This window comes from Cyprinus carpio, chromosome A2, assembly GCF_018340385.1.
Source record: "Cyprinus carpio isolate SPL01 chromosome A2, ASM1834038v1, whole genome shotgun sequence".
Lineage (NCBI taxonomy): Eukaryota > Metazoa > Chordata > Actinopteri > Cypriniformes > Cyprinidae > Cyprinus > Cyprinus carpio.
The window spans coordinates 11,787,476-11,811,785 of record NC_056573.1 but is presented as its reverse complement, the minus strand read 5'-3'; the positions used below and the strand labels follow the sequence as shown (position 1 = coordinate 11,811,785).

Genomic DNA, 24,310 nt, shown 5'->3' with positions numbered 1-24,310 from the left:
TCTTCAGTGTCACATGATCCTTCAGAAATCATTCTTATATACATATTTGCGTATTTTGCATCAAAATGTATGTTGAAAACAGTTGTGTGGCGTAATATTTTTGTGGAGACACAACTTTCAGAATTCTTTCATAAATGGAAAGTTAAAAAGAACAGAATTTATTTGAAAAGTACTTTTACATTGTAACAAAAATTGCCACATTTCATCATTTTAATAGATACGCGCAAAAGCTTTTTGAACAGCAATGTGAAACATTAAATTGTTTTCTAATGGTTCTTACAACATTCACTATTTTTAGCATCTCCCTTCATGAAAGCTGCGTTAAGACACTGTGTCAAGCTAAAATGCTGCTCCATTCCATTTCCATTTTGCTCTGTCCAGATATTTATGAATGCAAAAACACATCCTGTAAAAAGGTCTCCAGCTAGACCGCCATTGCTCAATGGGCCCATTTAGCCACAACTTCACCTGAGTTGGCTTAGCAGCTTCATTAGCTATTCTCCATTTGAATGATCTCAGAATGAATGTCTATCAACATCAGTTCAGGATCAGCCATATGGCTTAGCATTGACATGGTAATATTTAAGCATTAGAGGCTGGAGACTGTACCAACGTCAGCACATTGTCAGTGGGTGGAAGGTACACAGAAATGTGTGCACGCAAAATACTGCAGGCCAATCTCTCATGATTTTAGTCTACAATCAAATACAACTTGATCTGCACCGTAACATTTCCATACTGCATAATTCATTAACTAAACAAACTGTTTTTGTCGTCCTACCCAATAATTCTAAGACCCACCACCCACACCCACCCACACATATAACAACAGAGAAATAATGAAGAGTTTCTGATGGAAAGAGCTTATTGCTTAGGGTGGTTGTTCCAGCAGGTCAGGCAAGAGCTCAGGCCTCCTGTGAGTGTGCCAATGTGATTAATGATCTAATGACACTTTAAGTGGGTTGGGTCTCTGGAGAGGAACAACAGAATGATGCCCCCTCTTTGAGGGGACAGACAGAGGTAGTGGAAGGGGATGAGGTATCCCTCGATTTCCCTACAGCATAATAATGACCAAAATAACACATCAGTCCCTGTTAAGAAGAGTCAGAAGTTCCCCTTGCACAAACATCAGCAATTCACAACTACTGCAGCTGCAAGTCACCTGTGCAAAAACACAACTCTGTGAAATCAACTTCCTTACAAGAAACAAAAACTCTCTGGTCTCTGCACTGAAAAAAAGTGCCAAATTCAAGTAAAAAAATAAATAAATAAATAAATATAAATACACAGCTGTTCACAAGTTTGGGGCAATTTTTATGTTTTTGAAAGAAGTCTCTTATGCTCACCAAGGCATTTAGGCCTATTGGTCAAAAATACAATAAAAACAGCAATATTCAGCCCCTCCAGGATTTCACGATTTTTTTTTTTGTGATTTTTGCAATCAAAATGACTGATTTTGCTGCGGCTTTTCTTAAAATTTGCGATGATATTTGCTGCATTTCTTATTGTTTTGCAGTGAAAATATACCACAGACAACATTCTTCTAACACTGTTATGACTTTTCTGACTTCGAGAACCACTGTAGGTCTCCAGACTAACGTTCGACGACAACAGCACTAGTGCCATTAAGTTGTTCAGAAGGTGGTACCAGCGCCTGACAGTAAAGCACTCACCCTAATCACACATGTACATCTCGGAGACACCTAATTTCTGCATTTACATATGCGAGATGTATTTTTAAGAGTGCTTGTTCATCTGCTTTTTTTTTTTTAGTAAGTGTTTGCTTTCCTACATTATAAAACTTTTTAGTTTTATACACAGGGGAAACTTATTAAGGATGAACAAATATCATCACATTAAAAATAACTTTCAAATGCGGTAATACTTAAAGCATTGAAGTGCTGGGAAAAAGTTGTGTGAAGCATTTAAAATCACTCGAAAACATTTAACACCTTTAACAGAATTCTTCGCTGAATTTGAATGCTTCTCACAAGATTTCACAGAGATGTTATTGATTCTGTGGGGAATTCGACTGCTTTCTTCACACTGTATCTCCCAGCGCTGTGTATAATGGTGTTGCGTGATCGAGATCAGCCCACGGCTGCAGCTCGAGCAGATAAACGGTCTGTGCAGCCCCAACTAGTAGCGCGGATTCGTTCTGTTTTCGGTTTGTTTATCCAATGTAGCTCTTATTAATCAGTCATGATGAGAATGCAAGGCCTTTCTTTGACTGAACGCGCATTGCGATGACGTCACTGGACGCTTCTAAGCCCAAATTCCTGTGGAAAATTTGTGGCAATTATGAAAATGTGCGATCTTTTGCGAAAATTGTGGAGTTTGCTTGATTTTGTGATAAATTCAGCGATCGCAAAATCGCGAAATCCTGGAGGGACTGAATATTGTGAAATATTATTAACATTTAATTTTCCTATACTTTTATATTTATGTTTCATAGCTTTATATATATATATATATATATATATATATATATATATATATATATATACACACACACACACACACATTTTATTTTGCTTCTTATTTTAATGACTTTCTCTTTAATGACTTTTTTTTCACAATATTTATCTGATTAATATTATTATTTCTTGTATTTTACTGTTATTGTTTAGCCCCACTACACCAACATAATTACCTTGAACATGTAAAACCGTGGTACTTGCCAATAAAGGTGATTTTGATTTAATATAATTGTTTTCTATTGTAATATATTTTAAAATATAACAAGCCATTACAGTCTTCTGTGTCACATGATCCTTCATTCTTAAACATTTCTTATTGTTATCAACTTACTTCAATTCAATCAATTTAATTTTTAAAAATTTGTCTTCGAGTTAAAAAAAAAAAACTATTTAAATCTTATTGACCCCAAACTTTCGAACAATAGTGTATATTATATTGTCTGTAAGACTTGGTTATTAGACACACTGAAAAATAATAATAATAATAATAATAATAATAAATACAATTTTACAATAAAAATCACCTTTTGTTTATTTTTAATAATTTTTAGATATATCATGGATGTATAAACTTCACTTATATTAAAATCTAAACCTAAAAATGTGAAACTACAGATTATGTCAACAGGGCACTGGTCTAAACAGTGATAAATTACTAAGCATCTCTTAACACATCCACGAGTGCTAATGGCTCCTCATTTGTGGAGTTATAGATCTTTCTGTCATGGGGCATCCAGATAACTCAGCTGAAAATGGAAGGACACCTCGCGGCATGTGCCATGTGACCTTTGGCATGACCTCATTCCCTCTGCGCTCTGTTGGAATGCCCTTCAAACAGGAAAGGAGGGCAAGTGTCTGTTCAGCCAGGCATAAACAGCTGTCATCTACATGACCCTGAACAGGATCCTGCATTAACCCCATGTATGAGATATTCCCATTGGATAGTTATACAAGACTGTACGAACAGTTTTTTACATTGCTTTGGAGAATGCCCTGAGGCCACAGTTTAAAATACCACCTAAATGTACAGTGCTACATGCATATGCATTACATAAAAGCTGTTTTTACTGCCACCAACTGGATAAAAAACTGCTAAAAACCACTGTATCATCTACTACATCATACCAGGGAGGGTGAAATAATCAGTCAGACTAATTAAGCAGCTGATATTTTGCATTCTTACAGATAAGCATGTCAGCTTGGCCAATTGACAGAAGTGGTTATAACATATTTGTGCATAAATATATTCAAACGTTTGGAGTCTGTAAGATTTTTTGTTTTTGAAAGAAGTCTCTTATTCTCAGCAAGACTGCATTTATTTGAAAAATACAGTAAAAACAGTATTATTAGGGAATATAATGGAAATATTATGACAATTTAAAATAACTGTTAATATATCTTAAAATGTCCTGTGATAGCAAAGCTGATTTTTCAGTAATTACTATTCTTTTAAAGCATCCTTGCTGAATAAAAATAATTTCTTTAAAAAAAAATTTAAGATGACACTTATCAATGCTGCCCCACAACTTTTATTAATAAAATAGCTTTGATACTGATTCATGAGTGTGGCTCCCTGCACGATGTAGATGGGTACGGTGAGTGCATCGCCTGTCTGGGCAGCACCCAAGCAGAAGCTGCGCTCACCAGGACAGAATGTTCTCACTGCGAGAGCATGAGTCTCACTCTTCTCCACTCGTGGATCACCTTCGGTCCTCTCCGGCCTGTTCTCCCATTTCCTTTCTCCCCTAGTAGGGGCTTAAACACCAGGCTCAACTTACGCCGGCACAGGTCCCACGTGTTTTCACTCTCCCCGCAATGCCTCGCCTTGGCTAAGTACTCCACATGTGAGGATCAGAGTCCCTCATTGGCTGTGAGCGGCTTGATTTCTTTTGGCGGGTGTGAGGAAGAAGCTGTCGTGGATGACTCTATTTCACTGATGGATTCAGATGCAGAGAAGTTGGCAACATGGCCCAGCATGTTAGTGTTTATTTTATTATTAAAGTTTTATTTGAATGTTCACCAGTTCCCGCCTCCTCCTTCCTGTGATTACGAACTTTTTGTTACATTGGTGCCGAAACCTGGGAGAAAGAAGGGACACGCTGCCAGAGATTCCCCGCCGCTGTGGTGAATCCGCGGTGCCATTGAGCATGGCGGAGCAGTCTGCCACCATGGACGCTCGAGGCGGTGGGCTGGAGTGAGTTGCCAGGGGGACAGACGAACTCACAGCTGGCTACCTGGAATGTGGACAGCAAGACCACATCCTGCGAGGGGCGATGGGGTTATGTGACGAGAGGGGCGGGGCCGAGAGCCATGGGAACGGAGTGAGGCCGGTGGAGTTAATGATACACCTGCGCCACTCACCGGTCTCAAGTCCCACGGAGGAGCTCCGGAAGGATAAAAGGAGGAATATCCACAGTGTTGGACAAGAGAGGACCAGGCCTAGACATTATTTTGTGTTTTGTTTCTGTTGGTGAGTGGCAGTCGTCCACAAGGGGCTGTCACGCTATTTTGTGTTTATTTTATTATTAAAGTTTTATTTGAATGTTCGCTGCTACAATAATACAACATAAAATTATAACGAACGTTTTGTTACACAGATCTTCACGCAAGTACGTACTGAGGAATGGTTTCTATCAGCTGATCTATCATTGAATCTGAAAGATGCTGCTCAGCCACCTTGAGAATCAATTTAGCCAAGAGCTTTTTGTCTCCTAGTCAGTGAGTAGTCTTTCTGGAGACAGTTATCAATTCTGCATGGATTTGGGCATGGATTACACTGGAATGCTCCCTGAATGGCATCATTCAAACAGGGGACTTCACATCCCCTCAGGGCTTTCCAGAGGATGCTCATCCTCATGTTGCCCAATTCCTATGTGATTCCTCTGGGCCTGTTTCACATGTGGCCCCTCCCGTATTGGCTCAAAGCCCATGTCCCATCCCAAGCCTGGGCCGTTTTCATTTCAAGGTAACCCACCGCTGCATTAGAGCTATGGCCCCTTGGAAAACTCCTCGCCTGTTTCAATCAGGCGTCCTGTTATGACTGACCTCCAGAAGGAAGGTGGTCACAAGTTAGATGCCTCCATCTCAGGTTGGGGAGCACTGTACAAGGGCAGACCTGCGTTCGGCTACTGGTAAAACCTGAAGCAACGCTTACACATCAACTGCCTTTAGATGGCTGTTTTTCTAGCCCTGAAATCCTTCCTGCTGGCATTAATGGGGCACCATGTCCTGGTCCGTTTGGACAACATGATCATTGATCATGATCTATATTAATCACTGCGGTTGCAGTTCACACTCCCTTTACAGGTTGGCTCGAATCCTTTTATGGGCACAATGCAAACTCTCACTGAGAGCAGTTTATGTGCTGGGCAGAATGAACCAAGCGGCAGACATGCTGTCCAGGAGGCAATGTGGCTCCAGGAGAATGTAGACTACATCCTCAAATGGTTCAAATGATCTGGTCTGTCTTCGGCAGGGAAGAGGTGGACCTCTTTGCATCAGAAGACAACTTTCACTTTTTTTCACCAATTTACTTTATGAAACGTGTTGCTATTTTGAGGCAACTGAAATAGACTGTGCCCAGTAACCATCAAAAATCTGGTCTAAAGTCAATGGCGCAGTAGTTTCCTCTTCAGGAACTCGAGCTGCGTCGGTGACGCTTTGGGGAACGCCCTCAGCGTGAACCGCTCTGAATCACGTGTGTAATCAGTCCAATGGATGGGCGAGACGTCATAGGCGGGTGACGTCAGAGACCAGGAAGCTTAAAAGCAAGTGCGGCGAAGCCGGCATTAGCCTTCTGTCTTCAGCAAGCGCTCTATGTGTGTCAGTTGCTCGAGCTCCTGGACCTGAGAGATCACCATGTGTTGGTGCGCACAGACAACACAGCGGTGGTCTCTTACATCAACCACCAAGGAGGTCTGCGCTCACGCCGTTTGTACAAACTAGCGTACCAGATCCTTGTGTGGTCCCAGTACGAACTCCTCTTGCTGAGAGCAGTCCACATTCCTGGGCATCTAACATGGGAACAGACATCCTGTCGAGGCAGGGGCTGAGGCCCGGGGAATGACGGCTTCATACCGAGGTGATGAAGCACAGTTGGAGAGGTTGGCCAGACTCGGGTGGATCTGTTTGCAACTCGAGAGACATTGCACTGTCCCCTCTGGTTTCCTCTGACTCATCCAGCTCCTCTGGGGCTGGACGTCATGGTACAGATGTGGCCGAGGCTTCATCTGTACGTTTTTCCCCCGATTGCTCTGCTCCCGGGAGTTCTGGAGAGAGTGCGCTGGGATGGAGTCCGGCTGCTGGTAGTAGCCCCGTTCTGGCCGGGCCGGGTATGGTTTTGGGCCTGATTTCTCTTTTTGACGGCACTCCATGGGAGGTTCCCGTCAGGAGAGATCTCCTCTCACAGGCGGAGGGTGCGCCCCCGCATGGAGCTTAGAGGCTGGAGGTGTGGTCTCTGAGGAGGCACAACTTTTAGCTTCCGGTCTCTCAACCGAGGTTGTTGAGACTGTTCTCCAATCCAGAGCTCCCTCAATGAGGAAACTGTATGTCTAGAAGTGGAAGTTTTTCACTTCTTGGTGTGGAGACCGCCAGCTCGACCCAGTTAACTGCCCAGTTGGTACAGTGCTGGAGTTCCTGCAGGCCCTTCTCTCCGCAGGGTTGACCCACTCCACCCTGAAGGTCTACGTGGCGGCCATTGCGACCTAGCGCGCCCTTCTCGGTGGCCAGTCAGTGGGCAGACACCCTCTGGTTACACGTTTCCTCTGTCAGGGTCCTGACTCCTTCTCTTGCTTTAGCTGTGCAGTTTCCCACACTAGGCAGAGATTTGTAAGTCTGGCGGCGTGGGCATTCTCGTTCCCCAAAGCGTCACCGACGCAGCTCGAGTTCCTGAAGAGGAACGTTTAAGGTTACGTGCGACAGCGCACCACATTAAAAGAAGTGTTTTCATAACTGCTGGCCTAATTCAAAAACAAAACTAAAATTAAATCATCTTTGAGAGCAAGGGGGCTCCCTGGTGTTTCGGGGGCCCTAAGCAGCTTGCATATATTGCATATAGGGAGGATCGGCTCTGCCTGCAAGCACTGTCAGTCAGTGCTTCCTGTCTTGAGTTTGGGCCTAACGACTGTGGAGTTGTCCTCAAACCAACACATGGCTATGTGCTGAAATTGCTCTCCACTCCATTTAGAGCACAAGTCATCACCCTTCCAGTGTTCTCCAATTCAGAAGGTGAGCAGGGTCCACAATGCCCAGTTCAGGCTCTTGGAGTATATATTGTAGAGTCTGGCCTGTTTAGGCACTCAGAGCAGCTCTTTGTAAACTTCGGAGGCCACTCTAAAGGGCTGCCGGTTATGAAGCAAAGACTATCAAACTGGATAGTGGATGCTTTAGCCCTGGCTTATGCCTCGGGCTTGCAGTGTCCTATAGGTGTGAGGGCCCACTCCATCAGAGGAATGGCATCCTCCTGGGCTTTGTCCAGCAGGATTTCTATTGGTGATATTTATGCGGCCAATGGCTGGTCTTCGCCGTCTACCTTCAACAGGTTTTATAATTTGGATGTCCCTGTCCTGCAGACAAAGATTTTATCTGCTGAATTCAACCTAATCCTCTTCGTAAATGGAGATTAACTCATGCTTTCAGTACGGCTCCTGTCATTGTTTGCAGAGAAAGAAAGAGACACACAGACGCATGTAATTCACACACACAACTGTAGTTTAAAGGGGTCATATGATGTGTTTTAAATTTTTCCTTTCTCTTTGGAGTGTTACAAGCTATTGGTGCATAAAGAAGATCAATAAAGTTGCTAAGACTAAAGTCTCAAATCCAAAGAGATATTGGCCCTCCGCTCTCTAAAATGTTAAGAGACTCATCCCTAAATGTCGTATAAAAAACATGCCACCACATCTCTACGTCGCTATGTGGGAAGATTTGCATAACACCGCCCAGATGTTCACGGAAAAGAAAGAAGGCATACCTTTTATTCTCATAGTAGTATTGTTGTTGCCGTCGCCGCCATGTCGTATAACAAAATTCAATTCTTCATCCATCTCGGTAACCAGCTCAGTCAGCACATCAGTCAGTGTACTGTTTGAGTAAATGAATTACTCCGGGATATTGGTTTATTTGAACTCAGAGGGAGTGTCAGCCATGTTAAAAAAGTTAACAGCTTAAGTCATTTGTGGATTAATGCTTATTGTTGGCGCGAAACCGTTTTCAAACGATTCAGTTCGATTTTTTCGGTGAACTGGTTCAAGAAGATCCGGTTACATCGAGTGATTCGTTGCAAACCGGTTCTTGACTCGAGAACGGATGTGCTGTGAACGCGCTCATAACAGAAAAAAGTTAACCCGGGAAGAGAAGTCAATGCTGAAACCGTAAAGTCGTAGTTTTTGATATTTTTCAAGAAGGACAAAAATGTATTTTTCGATGCTTCAAAAAATTCTAACGGACCCTCTGATGTCACATGGATACTTTGAAGATGTTTTTTTCAAAAAATTCTACCTTGATGTCACTGGACGTGGACAGTATAGTACCGTACATACATTCTCAATGGAGGGACAGAAAGCTCTCGGACTAAATCTAAAATATCTTATACTGTGTTCCGAAGATGAACGGAGGTCTTACGGGTTTGGAACAACATGAGGGTGAGTCATTAATGACATAATTTTGATTTTTGACTCAACAATCCATACAAATAAACCAACAAAAAATCAACACGCTTGAGGTCAAAATAAAAAAAAAGACCAATAAGCCTTGTAAAAATCAGAAGGCAGGACATTGAGGAGAAACAATAATGTACAGTATGCGGAAAATAATGTGGTTTTTGAACCTTAAACCCCATAAACACATTTCATTACACCAAATACACAAAATAATATTCTTTGATCATATGAAAGAATCATATGACCCCTTTAAATCACTGGATATAGCTGTTGGGCATTTAACATTTCTATCGTAACTGTTGGGTAATATTAAATGATTTGCAACATCCATCTTGTTTCGCTCTCTTTCAACGTTAAACTGATATTCGAATTTGCGCTCTGCCTCTGTGAACAGTAAACCCAGCCTACTTTGACTTAATTGGCAATCTCAATCATTTTGACATTGAGAAGTGCTGTTAGACTGCCAAGACAGACCAACCCCAAAAAATTTACTTTAAAACATTTCTGTAATCGTAAGAAAACAGAGCACTGTATATTTTTTATGGAGCAGTTCTGTCATTGAGCTACATTCTCAATTTAAAAAAAAAGCACAGATTGTTAATAAGTCACAATGCTTTTTACTCAGAAAAGTGTTTCAACCTCACCTGAGTGACTTTCTCTGTCACATTATGGGTCCGGTCTATCAGTTTGCATGGGGCAATGATGTCAATCTCACCAGGTGGAACAGCGATTAAGGGATCCGGCTTCATATCCATTAAGCTGTGTGATATTCGAGGGCCCTGAACTGAGGTCCGGAGCCGAATGAGATCTGAGTCGGAAGTAGCATTCTGCAAGCTAGCTTTGCGGTGCATGGCACCTGGAAGACGATAAAGCAAAAATCAAATTAATCTCAGCTATTACTTTGCCTGTGTTTGGTTTCAATTATCACACGTCTCTCTGGAATACTTCATTCTGACTGGTCAGTTGCAACTGTTAAGTGGTCATATTTTTTATAATGACCATTAAACTGTTTACTGGACTATCATTCATGTTGGTGCTATTCTCTTATAACCCTTTTCTTTGCAACACAATTTAGAATACCTATTTGGCTAACTTGTTGAATCATCACCTGTGCTACTGGGTCTGACGGGCAGTTTCCTGTCCCAATTGAAGTCATTGGTGGAGGGTGAGGGCCGCATGCCACACAGACTCTCACAGGAGCGGCTGTGTGCAATGCTGCAGCTGGACGGAGATGCCTCTGAGGTGAGGTTGTGCAGACGAGGGGAGGACTGAGAGAAGCCCTGAGGCAGGGGAGGGAACACTTCTGATGGCTGTGGCTCACTTTCAGGCTCATTTTGAGTCTTATCTTCCCACAAATACAGCTGAGATCCTCCGAGTGCAGAATGCTCTGGCAGGGAGAGCAGTTTGTCCAGGGCTACTGACTCATGGCCCATATGGGGCATCGGTTGCACGTAGCCTTTTTCAGCATCTTCATGCAGAGACTGTTTACTGCCACTCAGGGAATGCAGCAAAGGCAGAGGCAACCTGAGACGGTGTCTTCTTGCTGAGGAAATGTCAAACAGTAAGGAATTTAAGTATCTTGTCAGATTATTATGTTACTCAAACACAGTGATGGTAGCTCATGAACTGGAGTCCCATAAATGCCATAACTATAATGTAGCTTGAAAGCACCTTCATTGAAGCTCATTTAAAAATAGGTGTGTATTCTGGCAACATTAAATGTTTTACAAGCAGCATACAGTATAAATATTCTATTATATTATGAAGTTATAGATGCTTTGCTAGTGAATGATTGACTCTAAAAGCAAAAAATCAATTGTGGCAATATTTATGCTATTTTTACACCTTATGCACACCAGTTGTTTCTTCAGAAATAAGTTTATCGATAAATACCACTATTTGTTGGATCTCTTAAGAAAAGCATTCAACAATGTGTATAAAATTGTGTTAAACTGGGAAAAAATGGTGTTCATCACCAGACAAGTAACCAGCCCATTGTTTGAATAAATTACTTTACTTAAATTACTTAAGAGCCAGTCATTCTGAACTGATAAACACATAGCATTTTAAGCTGAGTGACAGACAGACAGACAAAATAATGTAACATTCAAAATAATGTAACATAATGAATCGGATCTGTCCCATCTGAGTACCTTTAGAGAGCCATGGGATGGTGTGTTTGAGGTTGATGTCTCTGACCGGTGAGCTGTTGAGGGCTCTGTCCTGTTGATCTGCCAGTTCAAAGTTCAGGATGAACATGATGACTAAACCATCCTCATTCTTAACTGGAACCACATACACAAAGCACGGCAAACACACACCTGCGAAAAGGGGAGAAATCTTAATTTTTCCAATAATGGTCACTAAACATCAGTACAGGAAAAGCTCTTCATATGTTTCTGTCACCACTAGAGGGGAGCATACAACAAAAGATACCTGCTACATTCCAAAAACATAGCTGATGCAGAGAGGATTTAAGTGTTTAAGTGGATTTATTCACAACCTGTCCACCTCAAACACTATTACAATCAACGAGTGTGGCTAAGGTCTGTGTTAAGGTCTGTGATAACCAGCTTGGCAGATGTCCTGAGCCCCGACTGTTCACTGTGGCAACTGATAGCCACCCCTCATTGGCACTGTGGTTGCTGCTCTCTCACACTGCCAAACCAATCAGTGCCTCTCTGTGCCAGTCTGATGGGCCAGTATTGATGGCCAGTAGTGCTTCACAGTGAGATGAACTCAAGGGCAGACAGGACAACAATGGAGCTGGGAACACAGTGCCATCTCTCAGGGATTAAAGAGTGAAACACACTCCTCTATTCCTCTGTAAATAATTTCATTCATACCAGCAGCATCTGCTACTGTAAAACACAGTCACAAAGAGCATAATCATCTGCTGCTTAACACCAGCATCTGCGTCATAATACCCTTCAGAGGGTATAAGGTACCAAACCAATACAGGTGAGCAGAAATACTGATGGGTTATTATACATGTTAAATGCTCCATAAAAGCATTTTATATCAAAATTTCTCAAGAAATAACACTGCTAGTGAAAAACAAAAGGGTGCAACCTGGCCAGTGTCAATCTAATTTGTAAAACCAAGCCTTTTAAGAGATGCCTGCACACATTCCCAAGTGAATCTTACGCCCTAATTTACAAATGTCAAGGTATGCGTGTTTACATCCATGAAAAAGGCAAAGTTTCATTTGCCAACCTTACAAACTAAAACGGATTTTGACTTTTTCAGTACCAAGGACAGAGACAGCTATTAGGACGAGGGAGGTTAATGCCACCAGAGGAAATTGTATTGTTTTCATAAGAACATAAGCACCATAGAAAACTGAAATTAACAATGGGATTTAGTGGCTCTAAAGCCTGACACACCCCCTCATCTTTTTATTCCTCCTCTCCACCATATCCTCCTGTCAGGTTTAGATGCACTGTATCCATTTCATCCTCCAAACCAGCCACTGCAATGAGAAAACAAAATGCTATTTTTCTTTGAAGTGGTGGTTATAGAAAAAAATACAAATTGATCCATTTAAAATGCCTTTTGTGACCTTGGTTTATCACTATGTTTTCTCATTTGCAGATTAACAAGGCTCTTAGAGTATTGATTTAAACTGTGTTGGGGACTTTTAATGTTTTTTTTTTTTTTTATTATTCCAAATTTTTCAAAATTCACAGAATTTATTTAAATTCCAAATTCTGTCATGAAACTCTAGATGGCACAGGCTGATGGGCCCTTACCACAAACTGATGATATCCACAGTGTTAGACTACTTGGCACAAGCTGATTGGTTCATATTGCATACGTAGCCAATGAGCTTCCTGCATTACATTTATATGGCTGGTTAGTTTTCACCAGAGCATTTTGCAGCATGATTTCAGAGTTCCTCTGAAACCCTCCACCTTCCCCAGCTTCACCTGTATAGATCTGCTACAGGTTATTATATGCTATTTGTGCAGCAGCAGTATGTCTTAAATACTCACAGCACCATATCAGCATATGTACTGGCAGTAGCAAGTTCCTGTTCTTGCTTTGCAGCAACAGAAATAATCTACAACAACAGCAATAACCAACAGCAGCAACAATTTAGCAGTGTAGCAGATCTATTCCGCCAAGACCAAATACAATAACATTGTCATATCCATTGCCATGCTTAAATCTCCCGATAGTTGTTATGACAGAAATATGGTAAAATCAGCTCAAAAGAGCCAAGAGCACTACAACTCAGGAGAACCAGGCATTATCGGTTTGATTCAGTCTGTCGAATCCAATGAATGGACTCTAAACCATACTAAACCAACATACAGTATGACTCACTTTGTAAACTGAAGTTCCATGTCATTGAATCATTACTGCTACTGATTCAACATGACTCACTTACTGAACTGCAGGTTCCATGTCAATGAATCATTGGTTGAATCAAGGTTCCAAAAAGGGGATTTCACAGTAATGCCACCCACAGAAGAACCATTTTGGGATCCCCAAAATGAGTCTTTCAGTGAACAGCGAAAAAAAAAAGAAATTTTTTTTTTTATTTCTTTGGGTGGAAAACATTTTGATAAGCAGTAAAACATTTTTCCACTATCAAGAACATTTTGTGCGATGGAGAGGTTCCATCTGGTTTAACAGCTCATCACTGAACCATTAATGCCAATAAAGAATCTTTATTTTTAAGAGTATACATAAGCCTTACTTTAAAGCAATGAAACTGATAAACAGGGGAAGCACTAGGGGTGGGCTAAGGGGGCTGAAACCCCGAATGTTTTCATTACCATGTCTTGTGAGACATGTCATCAAGAGTTTTCTTGTGCATTAAAATCATTTCTATTAAACCAGCACTTAAACAGCAAAATGATGCTGCTTCTATCTGTAACTTACAGTATAACTTCATAATACCAATCTCACCATCTGTCAAAATTAGATTATTGTTACTGTATAGCAACAAATATCTTTCTAGGACACACACACAATAATCAAAAACAATTTAATACACACACACACACACACACACACACACACACACACACACACACTTAAAGCGATTATATGAACAGATTGGTTAGCATTTATCATGGTCTGTGGCAGACTTTTCTAAGTTTCAGGGCAACAATTCAATAAACAAGAAATGAATATTAAAAGGGTCATATGATGCGATTTCAAGTTTTCCTTTCTCTTTGGAGTGTTACAAGCTCTTGGTGCACAAAGAAGATCTGTAAAGTTGCAAAGACTAAAGTCTCATATCCAAAGAGATATTCTTTATAGAAGTTAAGAGTCAACCACACCCCCCCAAAACGGCTCGTTCTAACACGCCCCCACATCTCTACGTCACTATGTGGGAAGATTTGCATAATGCTGCCCACATGTTACTGCAAAACAAGAAGGCATAACTTTTATTCTCTCTGTTGCCACCACTGCCATTTTGTGGAGTTGCTGTGTGTTTCGTTATGAAAGCGAAACTTCTTTGTTTGGCCTTCCAAAAGAGGACACGACTAGAATCAGTGGTTAAGTTGTATTTCAACACTGTTCCAGAACAGTCCAACCCAAATATTCAGAATATGGAGGATGAGGACTGTTTCCTGAACCACTAGACTGCAATGCATCTGTGGCACAAAGGCTGTTTCTATAAAGCTGGGCAGTTCAAACTTTTGCAAGGACAGTCTGGCGCTCCTGACTCACAGTCTGTAAGTATGTTTTTTATATTTAAATAATTTGCCAATAATGATTCACACTCAAGTTTTGAGCAATAGAGTAGGTTTGTTGTTTCTCAGATCACAAATGCAGACATGGTTTTATGTTTACGCAGCGCGATACACAACGCAACGCGTAAAAAGACAGTATAAGTCATTATAATCAGTAATTATGTCCCCACTGGACATACAACAAATGCCTCGTTTGTAATGGGTTTTATTGGTTTTTTCTCATTATGCCAGGACACATGAATGATGTCCGGATCATGAACGAATCTTTCTATTTAACCGCGCACCAATACACAAAAAACCAAAACCAGTTCACCAAATTGAACTGAATCTTTTGAAACGGTTCGCGTCTCCAGTACGCACTAATCCACAAATTACTTAAAGGGATACTCCATCCCAAAATGAAAATTTTGTCATTGTTCACTTACCCCCATGTCGTTCCAAACCCCTCAAAGCTTCGTTCGTCTTCGGAACACAATTTAAGATGTTTTGGATGAAAACCGGAAGTTTTGAGACTGTCCCATAGACTACCAAGTAAGTAACACTGTTAAGGTCCAGGAAAGTATGAAAGGCATCGTCAGAATAGTCCATCTGCCATCAGTGATTCAACTGTAATGTTATGACGCGACGATAATACTTTTTGTACACGAAGAAAACAAAAATAACAACTTTATTCAACAATTCCTCTCCACATCAGCCTGCATTAAAAAATGCACTGAATTGCATTAAACAAAAAACAAAATAATGTTCTTTTTAGCAGCATTATATGACCCCTTTAAGTGATTATCATATAGAAAATGGTATTTTTACTCTATTTTGCGAAAATGGTTCTAAACAAAGCCATGTTGTGCTTCCCTGCACACAGCAGTGTTTCGTTCCTGAATGAATTTATGGTTTTGAATCAGCGAGTCACTGACCCATTGATTAAAACAGTTTCTTACTTCCTTTCTGAATGAATCAGCCATTTTAAACAAAACGATTGAATAAATGACTCAACGACTCAGTCATTAAGACCTACTGGCAATTTTAGTTTGATTTTTAAAAGTATCATTCTACCCTTTTCTATCATTTCATATTACTGTGTTCTAAATTTTATATTTCATAAATAAATCTCATAATATTATTTATGCAATTTGTAGGTTCCTTAAAAGTATGTGTATGCTATAGAACCTTGTGTGTTTAAATATACTTGTCACTTTAAGATTGTCAAAATTAAGCCACTTAGCCAATGTAACTTTTAATCATATTTTATTTGAAGTGTATCCCGTGTATCGGACACATACATGGATGTTTCTGGGCTAACCCCCAGATATCTGCTAACCCTAGAACCGCCCCTTCTGATAAATAGGCCTATATCCAAAATAATTATACTGCATTATATATATATATATATATATATATATATATATATATATATATATATATATATATATATATATATATACATTTTAAAATTTCTCAAGATCTCAAAGTGGGTTCGAGGATTAAGTACCTCTGCTCTAGTATTTGTTTCTGAAAGCATCAAATTTGCCAAAATAAACAAAATTTAACTGCTAAATTCTACAGAATGGATTTATATGTGGTACAATAAATACTACACTCTTGTTTGCAGCAGAAGGCACTATCAAATTAGCTAGAATACTTCATAAATACACAGTGGCTAAGAACTCTATATTTGCAGATCTCATGCAGCTTTACAGTTTGCATGGTGGGCAATTATTTATTTTTGAGAATACCTGCTGCAATAAAGAAAGCAAGATGTAGCATGTTGCTCTGTATCACCAGTATGTGTCCTTGCCTCCTTACTTATAGGATTTTAATATCATAAAACAAATTGCATGCAAATTCAGTTAATAGGCTGAGGTTTGAGCTGAACTACTGGTGTATTTGTGACTCCTCTCAGGAAAACACCAACACAAGCCTGCTGGGGATCGTGTTACACTGCCAGCTCTGAAAATACCTCGAAATTTGAGCAGTGAAACAAATTTTGAACCTGTAGCAAAATGTAGTCAGTAAGTCAATGGTCAAACTAAAGGTTTAAATACAATGTACTTTCAGGAAAACAACAGCAAAATAAATATATAACCAAAAATTACAAAATTAAAATTGACTATAGAGGATGACTGTAAACATATTAGCAGATGACCTATTAACATTAAAGATTAAATATTGTTGATCATTTTCTTTGTCACTTGTATTGTATTTATTAAGTTTGACTTTAACTTTGATCCTATGGTGATATCGACTGCAAAACCAGGATAGCAACATACAAACAAATAAATAAATCCATAGGGTCTATCAGCATCTGAAAAGTAAGAAACTCCAAACTCAGGTGAACGCCGAGGAGGGCTTTCTGACAAGACTCCTATGAGAGTTCAGGGATGAAGAATGGACATTTAAATAATTAACTCCCAGAGATGGTTTCAGTCATTCTGTCTAATTATAGCTGAGGAGGCCATTACCAGAATATGAAAACTGATGAGCAGGGTCATCCTCTGTCTTATCTGTTGATCAGAGGTCTTCCATTGGATCTTTCCTTGTTATGCTCATAATTGGGTCATGTTTTAGAATTTTTGAAGATTCAGTGGGAAATAGCTTACTGCTAATTTATTTTTACTTGTTATTAAAAAAAATACTTCTTAGAAAGTAGTTCATGCTTATAAGATTTAGTGTCTAAAGAAGATGGGTGAAAAATACTGTAAATACTGTGTTCACCTCTTAAAGTGACAGCTGTTGTCTTTACTCTGTTCTAATTACAATATCTAGATTCTTAATTTTACATTTTTAAATGAATAGTTCATCCAAAAAATAAATTTTGGTGAAAATACACTAGCTCTGAGGTCATCCAAGATGTAGATGAGTTTAAGTATATTTTCAGCATGTTTTCATTTTTGGGTGAACTATTCCTTTAATGCAAGTGAATGGAGACCAGAGACTGTCATGCTCCAAAAAGGACTAAAAGCATCATAAAAAGTACTTCAGAATGTTCTAAAGTCATACAATAGTTTTTGTGAAGAATACATGGAAATTTTGTCCTGGCTTGACATTCGTGTTAACAATTCAGTTTTATTATGGGAAAGAGCAGCTTGGTTACTCTACTATAAATAACTACTCATTAAGGCATACAACAAATGACTGAATTTTCAGTTTATGTGAAGGATTTCTTAATAAATTAAGAATATCACCATCATTTCCATCAAATATAAAGCTCAAACTAATGAGGCTCTGTTTTATCTCATTAAGGTAAAGAAAAAAATAATGTAAGCAAAGTTTGAAATGAGGAGTTCCTATTAAAAGTCATCCCCAGATCATTTACTGCAAGAGCATAATCTGCCCCAGGGGTCATCATTAAGTGATCATCTGCTATGCTTAATACAATTCCCAACCATTTCCTAATAGATAAACCTCAGAGAACCAACAGGCTTAAAAGAGGGATGTGCATTCACTAATTGGAATTGCTCTTTTGTGTTGGAGGATTACTGGTGGAACCACCATTAGTTCCACAGTTTGCTTTCAACATCCTTCCCAAGGACTCTCTTCAGAGGCAAGGATCATGCCTGCAACAAGAGCGCCTTCACAGGAAAACTGCCATTGGTGCACTGGGTAATATAATGAGAAGGCAATACGTCTTGAGCTTCATAAAACAAAACTGTTATTTATGCTGATTATACTAGTTTTCTAATCAGAAATAAATTTTTGTACATCCCTAGAAGATTTTGAATATGCCCCATGGCCTTCCCATGTATTGCAGAATTTCACTAAAGCATCTTTATCCTTCAAAGTTCCTTCAGATGAGCTTTTTGTGTGTCCTTCCTTCCAGCAGGTAATTTGTGCTGAAACCTCCAGTAGTCCCCTCCAGACTGCAGGTCGTTATTACTGACCATGACACCTTCATTTCCTCACATTAGGTTTAAGTAATAAATTACGCTCTGGACTATAGCCATCTGCACATTTATAACACATCTTACTCATGTTTATGGTTTAGAGTAGCTAAAAAAAAAAAAGGCAAAGTCCTGCTACTAATTAATTCATTTTAAAGTCATTTTAAGGCTTCTTTTGGTATTGATACAAGAAAGCACATCTCTTCCAATATCATTTACATTGAATGTTCTTGAATGTTGAAGGCTGTTCCATTTTTGTGTGATATATCTTTTGGAGAATTTTATTTAAATTTCCATGACTAATTAAGAATTAAATTTAAGTGTATTATATTTTTATGGGTGACAATGCATCCCACTGACAAATAGGAGAAACTCATAAACACAATGGCAAATGCAACATGATTTCCTGAGCAATCATATGTATTCATATGTAAAATGTGTTACTGACAAACATACATTTTTATGAATTTGCAGAGACATTAAACGTACATTATCATATTAACAGCTCTCATTTAAATGTAAACATTTTATGTATGAACAACTTCAGAGATGTACAAATGTTTACAAATCTTTTTAAGTTCATTTAATATTTAGTTCATGGAACTAATAGATTGATTTTAACTGTAGTGAATTAAATGTATTCAATGACATCACATTTATTTACCACATTTACCTGTTTGAATTTCATTCTGGTCTGTGTGATTTCTGTGCCGTATTCACTTTACACTGGATGCACTTTATACGAGTCTAAACTTAGTCTAAAATTTTTAATAACAATTCTGTCAAGATTTGATAATTCCTTAATCATTTAAATTTTTTTGCTGTGAGATAGCTGTGGCTAAAAAGTAATTGACTTATATACACCATAAACATAATTCATTCTATTAATGGATTATATTCCAGAAATCATGTCAATTAAAAATCAGTTAGCTCCATGTGAGAAAAAGACCATAATTTAACTTTATTAAAAATCAATATAGTACTATATTTTAACTAAATGTGACTTTCAGTGAACTTATCTGCCTATTACATTTTTAATAAGTAGATTTAGGGACTCAAAATAGCAAAAATTTAACTATACAAAAATATTTTTTTTAAAAAGTTGTCACATTACTACAGCTAAGCATACATAATATGCTGTCAATACATCCATAAGTTTCAGTTTACATTAAAAAAACTTACTAAACAAAATAGCTACTACAATAAAGCTCTGGTAACCATCACCAACTGGAAACTATCCGGATTTTACATAATGCATTTTACACCACCTTAATAAAACACGCATGGCATCTGAACACCAACAATAGCTTATATTTATATTGCTACTGTATTCCGATAAACATACTGAAAATGTCGGCCAATGATAATCCTGTAGGCATAGGGTGATGGACTTGACATAAGATACAATGACAATACACATACATCCTAAACTTTGTTACCAATGACATACTGTACTGAAATTCAGATGACAGTGTAAGGAAGTCGAAAATGGAGAGGTCTCATATTTTGGAAGGACTAAATGTAGTCTGAGCACACCTGAGAATTTTAGGGGTGGTTAGGTTACACAGGGTCACACTGAGAAGTATTCCTAACATCCAGATCAGTGGAAAAATACCCTATGCTGGGGACTTGCTGTTTAAACCCTAGGACAGTTTACATGTATGTTTATCTGCTCTGTTAACATTTTAGCATATTCTTCCCTTTAAAATAGTCATATATCTCTGGTTGATCATGGATGTTGTTGAGTTGCTGACTTGTTAACATTGTAGACTCGAATCCTCACTGTATGCATCGTCCTCTGACCTGAGCACCACTAGAGGACACAATGTAATGACACCCTTATGCAACCAATTGGATTACTGGTATATAGCACTGGGAATTGGGTAGGGGAATTGATCTGGATAGTGAGAAATTGTCCTTTGCAATTGTCTTCTATGACTATTGTTCCTATTCTCAAACTCCCAGCTGTCCTGGAGATCAATACATCATCCAGAAATGCAATCTTAAAATAGGAGAGGACAGAAATAGACATAATTAGAATAGCACTTGTACTGTAATCCTCATCTTTCAGTTGAGTATCCACAATAAAAGGATGCTATGATAAGAGAGACTTCCACAAGAGAGGCTAAACTCCAAGATCAGTCATCATGGGACTCATCAAATATCACATAGATGGATACAGCAGAAATGAAATAGCATAATGTTCAGGGAATGAGGATTGGTGGGTCCAATGAAATGAAATACAATGAGTGCAAGGTTGCAAGTCAATGACAAACATATATCAGAAAAGTAAATGCACGAAATTGCTTTTTTATAAACTTGTGATCAAAGCCACTTATTATTTCCTGTTGACATAGTATCCTGCTAGGCCAGTTTTGTTGTTGTTGTTTTTTACTGTAATGCCACCAACAAAATAAATGTATACATACACAAATATAACAAACACCCCCTAGAAACTTACCATCTTTCCTGTAAAGGGAGATCTCCACTTTTCTTTCTTCAGAGCCCAGTAAGGCTTTGGCCATCTGGGCCATCGCTGGTCGTCCAGTATGCGGTCCATACAGAAAACTGCAAGTACACGGCTTCTGCATGACCTCTGCCCGTGTGTAGCCACACATGCCGCAAAATCCATCATTGCAGAAGATGATGGCGCAGTTTTCAACTCGAGCATTGGCTATGATGAATTTGCGATCTCCAAAAAAAAAGATACAAAACACACACAAAAAACACACACATATAAAAACAAAAAAAAAAAAAATGTTTGTTTTACCTCAGTTAAAAGAAAGATCAACTTATAAATTCAATAATCACTACTTAATAATTTTAATTATTTAAAGTAACCGTTAAGTCACAGAAAAAACTCACATACTTCACACCTGAATATATATATATATATATATATATATATATATATATATATATATATACACATACATATTCTGATTATTTAGATTAAATAAAAAGTAAATACATTGATAAATAAAAAAAGATCCTGTGAATTTGTAGTTACAAATGTCCAGTTTCTTGGCTTGATTTGACTTTCGAGTTATCAAATAATAAATAAATAAATAAATAAATAAATAAATAAATAAATAAAAATGTAAAAAGTTAACATATAGAAGTGTTAAACCTTTAACAATTAATCTAGTTCGGCACTTTGAAAAAGACCAACAATACCTAAATAACTGTAGCCTAATAAATAATAAAATTTGAACGATAACGATAATAAAATTATTAACATCGTGAATACTAATAATTATCATCATCGTCATCATCATAAACATGTTAACAACGTATTAAGCGATCATTTAACAAAAGACAAACAAAAAAAAGTCATACACTTACTTTGACCGTCGAATTTGCGAATGATGGTGTCCAGGAAGGTGTTCTGAGGCGCAACGTGTCCCCGTCGAACGGGCATTATCTCCTACTTCAGTAGGGCAAAAAGTTCTGCAAGTTCCTCCTAAGCTTGTGTTTATCGTTATTCCGAGAGATATATTGACTTCGCTGCCTGGTTTCACTCAAGCTTTACGTTTACTCATCGACGTAAAAGCAACACGAGCGCGCGCCTCTTTAAAGTCTCACAGTAATTAAGCATCGAATCTGTCAGTGCGCGCATCCCCGCGTTCAGTAAATCATGTATCTGACCAATTACCTCAGTTCACCTCCTTCCTTTTTTTTGCAAATGGATGCAAATCAACTTTCTATCCCAGCCCACTCAATCACTTGCTCCTACACGCTATGAAACAGCCCCTCTCTGTGTTTGATAGCGCTTAAAAATAAGATTGAGTAATAGTGTATAGATTGGAGAGGATGGTTGGGGAGGGGAAGGAGTCAAGGGTGTGGAGAACCGCATGATTCACTTAACCTGATGTAACTTCTCAGTATGTCAGTGTTCAGCGAGCACAAATCCGATTTCAGAGTGTCATACCGCGATTGTTAGTTAGACCAGGTCGAGCGCAAACTATAGCTAATACTCACACTGGTAGAAAAACTAAGAAAATGGATAGAAGCCTCCTCTATTTAGATAACATGGATAGAGTAACCTTCAGATGATTTCCATGAATTTGCAAATGACCTTCCTTTAAACTTACAAGTATATATAAATTAAATATTAATGTTATGATATAAGCGGCTCCTTTGTTTGGAACCATTGTTTTAAAGCTTTCTCGTTTATACTGTATGTGGATATCGAAAATGTGACCATCTCAACTCTGGTCCTGGGGATCCACTGCTCTGCACATTTGGTATATTTCTTATTTAATGCATCTGACATAGATCATCAGCTCTTTAGGAGGGAGCTCCATGAAACTGAACTGAGTGTGTCAGTATCAGATAAGAGAGAGACATACAAAATGTGCAGAACAGTGGGTCACCAGGAGGACCGCCTAAAAACACATTTTTGTCAACATCAAATTTATAAATATATATATACACAAATTAACGATATTATGCATATTATTGCATTTTTGCAGGGGTTAAACTGGATTGGGACCGTCTGGGCTGAGCCCAGGAACATGGCTTAGGCTGGTACATGCTTGTTTTAATTTTATTTTTTATCCATTTACATGATAGGATAGGGATCTCTCAAAGCAAATTGTGCATAGAAAACTTTTACCGCCAACTGGTGATAATCATGGTTGCGTCAAGCATCAATTCAGTCGAGTTATCAGCATCTTCTAATAAGTTTTTTTGTTTGATCCATTTTATACAATCCGCTTTCATTTAGCAAATGCACTCTGCAAAAAAAAAAAAAACAATTCAAGTTCAATGCTTTTTGTTCCATTAAGTTGAACAGCTTATTCGCCCAGACCACCGCAGCCCAGCAAAGAGACATGTGTTTGTGTGTTTTCTTTAAAGAGCAGGTCATGGGTTTTTGAAAAATATCTCTTTTGCAGTTTATAATGTAGCTATCCTTGAATGAAAACAATCTGCAAAGTTGTTAATCAAAAAAGATAAATATAGCTAAATATAGATGCATGATAAATAAAGATATTGTCTCTCAAAAGAGAGAGTCGGTTCTGAATCACCATAACGAGTCATTATATTTTTTAATCTTTTGCCTGTTACGGGTATACGTCACTGGGTAACACATTTGCATAATCCCCGCCTGCCTGCGAAATACGAACAGAGTCTGACCTGCTAGTTAGTGTGTTTACATGATGTTGAGAAGACGCTGTGTTCAAGGATACCACAGAAATACAATTCTAACCTTTTGTTGTGTGCATGTCATTTTACCAAGGACTGCTTCTCTAATCTTGGCTTTTATCTTCGTTGGCTTCTATCTTCTTAATTTGGACTAACAAGCTCTCCGAACCACAATCTGTAAGTATTACAATTTATACGTTGTGTACATTTTCAATTGAGTGCTCCAAAAAGTTCCCTTTCGATACTACACTCGTACTGCGTTGTAAGCCGTTTAGGCTAAGATGTTACAGCGAATAGTCCTTTTTCTCTGATTTCTGAAGTCTTTTTCAATCACGTAGTGAATGAACACGACCATTGGTTCGTGGAGTTCGATAGAAACTAGCCTAGCTAGCGCTAGCCTATGGTGAGTGAGCCCGTCTGAGCCCGCCAAAAGG

The 24,310-nt window shown here is 38.7% G+C and overlaps 1 protein-coding gene across 1 annotated transcript in view; it reads right to left on the bottom strand.

Annotated features, from left to right (window-relative positions):
• LOC109100906 (potassium voltage-gated channel subfamily H member 6-like) overlaps positions 1-22,725 on the bottom strand; it is a 51,644-nt gene extending 28,919 nt beyond the window's left edge. The window contains exons 1-5 of the mRNA XM_042773117.1: positions 22,074-22,725; positions 21,190-21,420; positions 11,293-11,460; positions 10,248-10,682; positions 9,784-9,995 (exon numbers count right to left, since the gene is read on the bottom strand). Coding sequence (XP_042629051.1) covers positions 9,784-9,995; positions 10,248-10,682; positions 11,293-11,460; positions 21,190-21,420; positions 22,074-22,149 — 1,122 coding nt within the window. The 5' untranslated portion in view covers positions 22,150-22,725. The remainder of the gene's footprint in view (positions 1-9,783; positions 9,996-10,247; positions 10,683-11,292; positions 11,461-21,189; positions 21,421-22,073) is intronic.
• Positions 22,726-24,310: the final 1,585 nt, after the last annotated feature.